Source organism: Oryzias melastigma, linkage group LG20, assembly GCF_002922805.2.
Source record: "Oryzias melastigma strain HK-1 linkage group LG20, ASM292280v2, whole genome shotgun sequence".
Classification (NCBI taxonomy): domain Eukaryota; kingdom Metazoa; phylum Chordata; class Actinopteri; order Beloniformes; family Adrianichthyidae; genus Oryzias; species Oryzias melastigma.
In genome coordinates, this window is record NC_050531.1 from 6,065,492 (window position 1) to 6,074,766 (window position 9,275).

The 9,275-nt window shown below is 38.3% G+C and overlaps 2 protein-coding genes across 2 annotated transcripts in view; both read right to left on the minus strand.

Moving 5' to 3' along the window:
• Positions 1–1,579: 1,579 nt before the first annotated feature.
• On the minus strand, positions 1,580–2,737 carry sox32 (SRY-box transcription factor 32). Its single transcript, XM_024280614.2, has 2 exons — positions 2,284–2,737; positions 1,580–2,145 (listed from the first exon to the last, which is right to left on the minus strand). Exons 1-2 carry the CDS (start codon positions 2,618–2,620, stop codon positions 1,580–1,582), a joined length of 903 nt encoding a protein of 300 aa, XP_024136382.1. The 5' UTR covers positions 2,621–2,737.
• A 4,441-nt stretch (positions 2,738–7,178) lies between these two features.
• mrpl15 (mitochondrial ribosomal protein L15) overlaps positions 7,179–9,275 on the minus strand; it is a 4,084-nt gene continuing 1,987 nt past the window's right edge. The window contains 2 exon segments of the mRNA XM_036217390.1: positions 7,179–7,608; positions 8,768–8,891. Coding sequence (XP_036073283.1) covers positions 7,271–7,608; positions 8,768–8,891 — 462 coding nt within the window. The 3' untranslated portion in view covers positions 7,179–7,270.

A 9,275-nucleotide genomic window follows, 5' to 3' on the forward strand; every position in this document is an offset into this window, starting at 1 on the left:
TTTCAGTTTTTTTTACTAAAGCAAAACACAAGTTTATTTCTTTTTTTATAAAAGTAATAAAATATCACATTTTTCTACAGGGTAATATAAGTTTTTGCAACTCGGATTGGGTTTGGATCAGTAAAAAAGTCCTCCTTCAAATTTAAACTTCTTTTTTCTATTTTTTTACATTTTGAAGTTGTAAATTAAAAAAATAAAATAATAGCTACAATTTAAAAAATTCAATTGATGATAGTGGTCTATTATAACAGGATAATAGGATTATAACAGTTTGGATTGATCATGTCACTTATCCACATCATAACTGATTCAGCATTTCTGCTACATATTGTTACATAAGAAACTCAATTCTCTTAGGAAGATTTTATTCCATTATTCTTGACTTTCTAACAAAAACATCTTCTTGCATCAAATTATTTCATATCTAAGACATAAAAACAGCTCATTAAAATAGAAATGACCTGTAAAAGGTCATGATACGAGCTCAGCTACATACTTCTAGAGACATATTGTGATTTTATATACATTATTATATAAACTAAATTATAGGATTACATCTCAATTTGAATATAATTAAATTTAATGACCCAAATCTCTCAACTCAAACCTGCATAACTCCAGATAATCTCTGCAGTATCCTCCTCACATCAGAGTTCAACCTCAAGACTCCAGCAGGAGAATTGGGAGCAGGAAGTAAACACTCACCTAAATGGGTAAACATTTGGCAGCCAAAGTTGAGCCAGTGTGGAGATTTGTGGATTTTTGGAGCATATTTTTAGAGCCTTTGTGACATGTTTAAAAAATGAAACAGGAAGTTGGGAAGTTTATGCTTTTGGCGCCTGCCATGCTTTCCTCACCAAACAGAGACGTGAATAAAACAGGGTGTCAACGGTTCGCCAAAGGGCCAAATGTATGACGTTGTCCTACAACAATATTGTGACTGATACTAAAAAGTCATTTTTTAATTCCTAACTTTATATCTCATGAAGTATTATTATTCTTTCCCCCATTATTTAGTTTTTATTTGCTTTAATTGATAACACTTTAGAAGGAACAACATTAAAAAAAGTTTTTTCCTTTGGGGATCAATAAAACACATTTTCAAATTATATATAAATTGATTCAAACTAATTATTTTTTCTTTTTTTATGTTATTATCTGTTTCTTGCCTTGAATTCTGCATTTTATCAAACTGATACAGTAAGAAAACGTTTCTTTTCTCCAAAAAAAATTAACTGTGACTGTACAGAATACAAAGTATTTTTGTTAAATTGCATTGTGGGAAATGTAGGATTCAACTCCTACTCAGAATCCCATGTATCTTCAGACTTAACTGGTTAAAATGTGTCTTTTTCTTCTAAAGTTGACATTATTTTACTGCATTAATTTAAATATTTCCTCTTTAATATACTTTACTAAAATTGATTTTTAATTATCAGTAAGAAAATGAGAATCGGAGGTTAACTTAGAGTTATTTATTGATCATAATATGACAGAAAAACAAAAATATCACAAACAAAAATATAAAATCCCTGAGGCAACATGCTGGAATAATTTAAATAAATACACCAAAGACGGTTCACAACACAGAACTTGTTTCTTTGCTGCTGCCCGGTTCTCCTTTGTGAGAACCGGGCCCCAAGTACTGTTCGAACTCGCTGCGGTCCAGATCATACAGCATGTCCAGCTGCACCTGCTCCAAGTAGAACTCCAGGGAGGGCCCTGCGGGGTGCTGAGGGAGCCCCTGCTCAACCCGGGGGCCTGCAGAGCTGGGGAAACCACACGGCTCGTACATCTGATGCTCTGTCCTCAGGAAGGGTGGGGTTGAGTGCATGGCAGGGTTGTGGCAGAAAGCCTCTGCTTCTGATGAGCTTGGAAAACGCGTGGGGTCTGTGTAGCTGGGGGCGTGAGGGATGGAGGGTGTGCTTTGCTGCTGGTTCTGGAGCAGGTAGGTGAGGTTGTAGGGAACGCTGAAGCCTGGAGGAGCTTCAGGTGTTTGGGTTTTGGCGCCCTTCTTCAGCTGCTTCCTCCGACGAGGCCTGTATTTGTAGTTGGGGTAGTCAATGGTGTGCTGCACCCGCAGTCGCTCAGCCTCCTGCATGTATGGACGCTTCTCAGCCAAGGACATGGCCTTCCAGGTTTTCCCTGCAGAGAGACACACTCATAAATGACCACTCCATTCAATAAGTGGGCAAACCTTTGACCTTTGACACTTGATTGCATCATTATGGAGAACTAAAGCATGCTATCTAAATGTTTAAAATTCACAAGATGAGTTATTACCAAGGATTTTGCTCAGGTCCGTGTTCTCCAGGTCTGGGTTGAGCTGCGCCAGCCTCCTGCGCTCCTCTTTGGTCCAGATGATGAATGCGTTCAGGGGCCTCCTGACCCTCTGCGCGGAGGCGGACTTGGGTTCGGGACTGTTGCAGCTGGAGTCCGAGTTCACAGACATGGGACTGGAGGGCCTTGAACCCGGTGAGCGCGCGTCGCTCATCTGCTCCCGCTCGGTGGCCCCCGGCTCCTCGCTCTGGAACATGTTTGCGCGCAGCTGGAGGTGAGCGGGGTCGAGGCTGAAACGCATGTTGGAATCGATAACACCGCGGGCCACTGTCATCCTCATGGTGAAGCAGATTTAAGTGGCCAATCCACCAATAGGGAGGAGGAGGAGGAGTGGATTTAAGGTGTGAATTTAAGGTATTTTCTCAGGTCGGTGATAGGCCCACCTGAGACCCCCCTAATCAGTAACCTCAAAACATTTAAGATGGAAGTTAATAAACTTCATAAATGTACACAACATAAAGTAGATTTTACCCAAAAAGCAGCTTTGCGTCATGCGTAAAAAGCGCGTAAAAGTCACATATTTTTAAAGTCAAGAAGTTAACATATGAAATGAATTAAATAATGTATTATTTTATATTCATAAATAAAGAAATGTTGGTTTTATACTAATTCAATTTAGAAAAAAAAACTTTAAATCTGAACTTTAACTTTAAAAAAACGCATCTTTGATTCTTTGAGCGCACTTTAAAAACCAAACGACACCCAAGAAAGAAACGCAAAGAATAGATCCTGATGCGGGGAGGGCGCACGCGGGATAAACATCAAAGTTTTCCGCGCAAAGGCCTGGTTACTAATTACATTGCGGTACTCAAGCTCTTATCGGGTCATCCACTGCCTTTATCAAAGCGCGTTTTACAGGACTGAAACAAACATGATCAAGACGTGTTTATTACACGCTCACAAGTGTTTGGAGAAAAAAAGAGGAGGAAAAGATAGGCAGGTACAAAGGAGGCGTGATGAGGTCAGGTCTTCATGAAAAGGAAAATCTCTTTTTGTTAACCAGCTCGTGGAAAAAAAGGGAGCAGGTTCACAATCAAAGAGAAAACATGTGAGATTCCATCCCTTTAGAGTTAAAAGAAAAAAGTTATTTCCGATTAATAAATCTAAAAAAAGAAAACAGTAATGTTAAATAAACTGACTTTATTTTTCTTTTAACCAATAAAAAGTTGCGTTTTTACGCAAAACGTTTGGAAAAATGTCCCAAATCTTCATTTAAGTTATGAAAAAAACTTTTAAAATCTAAAAATAATCACTCTTAAATCAAAAAACGACCATTCATTCCAATAAGACGTTAATTTCCATCCCTTTTTTGTTCCTTCATGGTCAGAGCAGATGCGCATGCGCAGCAGGATGCTTCTGCATCAAGATTTCATTCCGCAGACAACACCAGCGTGAAAACTGCAATACACAGGCAGGTATTCCTGCACTCACACTGCACGTGCAGCTTCCTTTGAACTCCATTTCAATTACTTTGGATTTCAAAATAAAAGCATGCATCATTAAGAAAAACCTAAAAAATGTTGTTACTCTGTACACTCGATTAAAAACACACCGTCAATCATACCATCAAAGTCTTACCAGATGAACAAGGAAGAACTTCTTCCAGGTAAACGTTTTTCTCAGGTCGTCAGCATTAGAGTCCGAATCCACATCCGCCGCGTGAAAGGGCGCACGCTCCAGCGCGCACAGAGGAGCGCTAATGGATTTAATCAAATAGCAGCGGGAAAACAAAAAGTTTCGAATGACCCTTTGCGAGAGTTACGTCATCCTAATAGCACAATATTTGTAGCTGCTGAGTAATCAATAATATATAGACCTATATATTTGTACTTTAACTTCGTCCTTATTGTTATTGATCATTGTTTCAAACTCAAACAAGTCAATAAGTATTGTTCTCCAAGAATGTGTCATGGTATTGGACAGAACGTATATATGGGACACTCCTCTTCTTCTTCTTCTTCACTTTGGAGATGTGATGATGGGCTGGCACAGGATTCCTGCCTGTTCTGGATCTGGGATGGAGCTTGCAGCAAATGTGGAAGTAAGAGATCAACAATTTGGGATTCGTATGACTTCTAACTCAATTATTGCAAGAAATATGAGGAAAATTGCACACAGGAGGCCTGTGTTGACCTCTGATGAAGAAGCATTGTATTCCGACTTCAGCTCCTTCACTGCATTGTTCCATGGAGGTGTGAAGAGGACATTACACTGTTGTCTCAAGTGACCATGATCTTCGCAGCGAGGGACTTTATTGCATTGTGTTGGGCCCAGCAGGTCAGCATCAAGATACACCGTAAAGTCTCACACACCATTCTATGCAGCGGCCTTTTTACCTCCCTCCTTAATCATGCATCTCAGCAGATTCACTTAAAGGCTGTGAGTGTGAGCCTCCACACTCCCTGTGTAAACAGCGCCCTGCCCGGCCCGGCCCGGCCCGGCGAGGCGAAGCGAGGCCCGGCCCTGTGTCAGAGGATTACATGCCCCCCCGGTGTGGAGCAGCTTAATGTTGCCTTATTAACAGAACACAATGATGCTCCCACCTCCAGACTTCAAACACAAGCTGGAGGAGGAAGATTTTAGATGACTCCACTTCACAGACGAAAAGAAAAAAAAAGGTTTTTATTCTACTTTAAAAACAAGAAGCATCTTTCAAATGTATTTTTGTCAAAACTGAAATCCTTTATGTTCTTTTTTCAGACGTTTCTATTAGCCATTTCTAATGTTTTTGTCATATTTGAAGTCATCAGTACTTCAAATATTATATTTTTTATTATTAAATAATCAAAAGTACTTTTCATATAAGAATGAAACGATTGATCATCAGTGTAGCTCTGGAGCCACAGTGAAGGGATAAGACTGGGGCTTTGACCAAAAAAATGCTAAAAATTTGAATAAATAAGTAAATAATTTACCATTTAATTTTCGTCTTTTATTTTTAGATTTTTAAACTAATGTTTTTGGGCATTTATAATCTGTGAGGTTCAGTTCTGTCAGTGATTTTAAGTCTCTTTTAAACATATATCTTTTTAATAAGTCCTTTAACTTGTGTTCAGACTTAGTGGGCCATCTTGTTTTATTATTTTTATTGGTTTATTGCTTTTACTGTAATTCTATTGTTTATTGATTTTATTTACATTTCATTTTATGGTCAGCACTTTGTTCGCTTCTGCTTTTACAAGTGCTCTACAAATAATACTTTGATTGAAGAGAACTTTACCGCTTCTCCAAAATACACTCATTTGATATCTAATTTGTATTTTTATCAGAGTGGTTTATTATTAGAATAAAGTGAAAAGTTAAGATTGCTTTTCAGAGTCAAAGTTATTTAAGTATAATTGTGAATTCACTGCATCTTATTTAACAGGGGGGCATTTTATTTTGAAAGGAACTTGTGTTAAAAGTTAGATATTAGGAGTATATGTTACTACATTTTTTAATGATTGACCACAAAAATAAAAAAGAATTGTATTTTTTTAAACAGAAAAGAGGGCATAAATGGCTCTTTATGGGTTTTGGTTTGTAAGGAATTGAACCAAATTGCTTCTTTAGCATTTTTGTCTTTATTTAATTTGGTTTCTTCAGTTTGAAGCTGGTTAATGAGGCAGAGCTCCACTTCTGGTGCAGGAGTATCTATTCTTTGCAAATTAGTAATTGTATTCTGCAGTGATAAGACTCTTATCTGTGGAACTGATGACGTCCCACTTGTGAGCCTTGTATGTCCTCCGATTTTAACATCTGTGGTGCTTTCTGCTCTGACACTCCACTGTCCTCTGCAGACACAAGAGGAAGATTCTCCCAATTAGCTGTAATTAGCTCTAATTATTACCCAGAACTTGACTGGGACTTGTGAGACACCGTGTCTGTCCTAAACGGCTCATTCAATCTTCTGCAGCGATGTCTGAATGTTTAATTAAAAACGTGTGAACTGGTTAGACTCAGACATTAGATTATTTGGAGCGCAAACTGCAGACAACAAAACGCTGACAAGCCCCAAAGTAAATGAAGAGTTTCCAGTTCTTCTCTCGGTTTTCATGCGAGCCACACGTTCGCAGGCTGGATGTTTGCGCCTCGGTCCCTCCTGCTCCCTCGTCTGAGACCTGATACAAATTCAAAAGGATCTGCTGCTTTGAAGATAAGCGCCGCAGCTCTGCCATAAACAATGATTGTGCTGTTTCTTTCCTGCGGCGTGATTTATTTAAAGTGTTGTGCTGTAAGAATTTGGGCTGGTTTTTCCTGGCAGGGTGTGTGTCCACTACTTGTGAACTTTATTAGATACTTCGGATTGAGGGTGACCTTTGACATATGGGTAATCATTTAAAAATTGATAGGAAAACCCACTCTAAATAAGTGTTTTTAAAGTATATTTTTTTTTCTTCAATAATTTCTACTTCCTTTGATAAAAATATGCAGCATTCTTTAAAACAATGTGTAAAATGTCAAGTTATTAATAGAGGCATTTTGACTTTAAAAATAAATATGGGTGTATCGGAAATTAGTTAAAGAGCTCACAATATGCAAAAAAGCTAATATAGCTTCAATGTAAATTTCTTATTTGATGAAAACTTAAGTAAATATCTGAGCCGTCATGCAATTTAGAGAGGTGGTGGTGTTTGGATCCATTGAACATCCACACCAGGATACAGCTGCCTGTGACTAATTTCAGACTCCCCTTCTATGGTCCGTGCAGCCCGCTTCACAAGTAGCACACATGACCAGCATCTGTTTCCTGTTTTCATTCTTTGAGTTATCTTATTTTCCTCATTTCCTCCTCACCTGTTGCATCTCGCGTTCCTTCCATCATCTGACGTGAATCATAAAACCGTGGTAAATCTACAGTCTTTTTAGGATGGACCTTTATTTAAACCACAGTGTCATTCTTCAATATAAAATATGATACTGTACACAAAGACCACGTCATTCTTGGAATCTATGAGCTGTAATATTTCAGCAGTTTTTCGTCAGTTGGTTTCAGAATTTTCCTCTCGGTCAGGTTGACGACCCAGCCTGGAGAGAGGCCAAAGAAGATCTGTCGGACGTCCTTCCTCGTGGCCAACATGCGGTACAGTTCGTCCACTGAAATGTCTGGTAACACGTAGCCGTACTTCTGCGCCAAAGCCAGCCGGGCCTCCTGGATTTTTGCTGGATCGGCTAAGTATCCCCGGTTTTCAGCGCTCCTGTAGTACGGAACCATGTCCTCCCCGGGGAGCATCCGCTTTGGGATGGGCTGGCCACGCATGAAGAACGGTACAGGCTTGATGAGAATATCTGTCAGAGAAATAGTCTGTCAATTCAATCGCACAAGGGGCCGAAATCCAAAACACACCTTAGGTCGCGAGCAGAACAGAATAAACATTTATTGAACACTTTAAAACTATATTTTTAAGACTTTAAATCCATAACTTTTTAACATATTTATGAACTAGATATAGAGCATTACCTCTGATAATGCTAGTATGAATGCTGTAAACTGAATTTGGCTGCATAAGATGGTAGTGCTGATAGCTGAAAACGCTGAATTTGATATCTGAAAACGAGGAAGCCAGTAGCTGAAAACGCTAAGGTCGATATCTAAAAAAAAACCCTAAAGCTGTAAACGCTGAAGCTGATAGCTGAAAACGCTGAAGCTGATAGCAGAAAACACTGAAGTTGAAAGCTGAAAACGCTGAAACTAATAGCTGAAAACGCTGGAGCTAATAGCTGAAAACACTGAAGTTGATAGCTGAAAACGCTGAAACTAATAGCTGAAAACGCTGAAGCTAATAGCTGAAAACACTGAAGTTGAAAGCTGAAAACGCTGAAACTAATAGCTGAAAACACTGAAGTTGAAAGCTGAAAATCCTGAAACTAATAGCTGAAAATGCTGAAGCTAATGGGTAAAAATGCCGCAGTTGATATCAGAAAATGGTGAATCTAATAGCTGAAAACGCTTAAGTTGAAAGCTGAAAACACTGAAGCTAATAGCTAAAAACACTGAAGCTGATAGCCAGCTAAAATATTAGCTAAATGCCAAATTAACCTAAACAACAACTAAATTTAGGCTATCCAAACAGCTAGCATGTAGCTGAAATATTAGCCTAACTCCAAACCAGTCTAAAAAATCTTAGTAAATGTCAAATAGTCCAAAAAGTTAGCAGAATTTACATTTTTAAAACTTTAAAACCATAACTTTTTAACATCATTATGAATAATAAAAAGGCAAGAACATTATTCCAGAATAAATCAACTTAAACCTTAAACAACCTTCAATATTTTACTCTCCATAAAAATATATTTTGTCAAATTATACAAGTTAGAATTCAGCACAGGATAACATCAGGCTATTAACGATAAATTAAAATGATCTGGAGGGCCGGATAGAATTGACTTTGACATATGTGCTCTACAGGCATGGGAAGAAGAACCTGAGAGATAAATGATTACTTACCAAGACTTATAGGATCATAGAAACTGGTGGTGATGACGCCGCCGTTTCGTTCCACAGCAGCTATTGCTCCTTCAGACGCTCTCTGAACCTCTATGTTGATCTTTGCTGCAAAAACATCAGCACCCTGAAGGAGCCAAAAGGATAAAAAGGAGCAGGTGAACGTGAGAGCAAATACAATCTGTGCTTGTCCAGACAATACTGTCCTGTAGTGCCACCTGGTGGCAAGAGTCATCCAAAGCCAGATTCACTTTTAAAGTTACAGTTAGTGTGAACTTACAATATTATTAGTTTTTCTTTGTGGATGAAGAAGACTGAAGAAGATTCAATTTTATTCAGAAAGTTAAGCCTTAATACCTTAAACAATCTATTATGTGGGCCTTTACTGACTTCATAGCAAAGTGTAAAATCAAGAAAGATTTTCTATTAAACCCAAATACAACATTTCAGAAACTTGTATTAGTCGACCTTTTGGAAAACAACAGATTATTATGGAAAAATAAACTTTTGA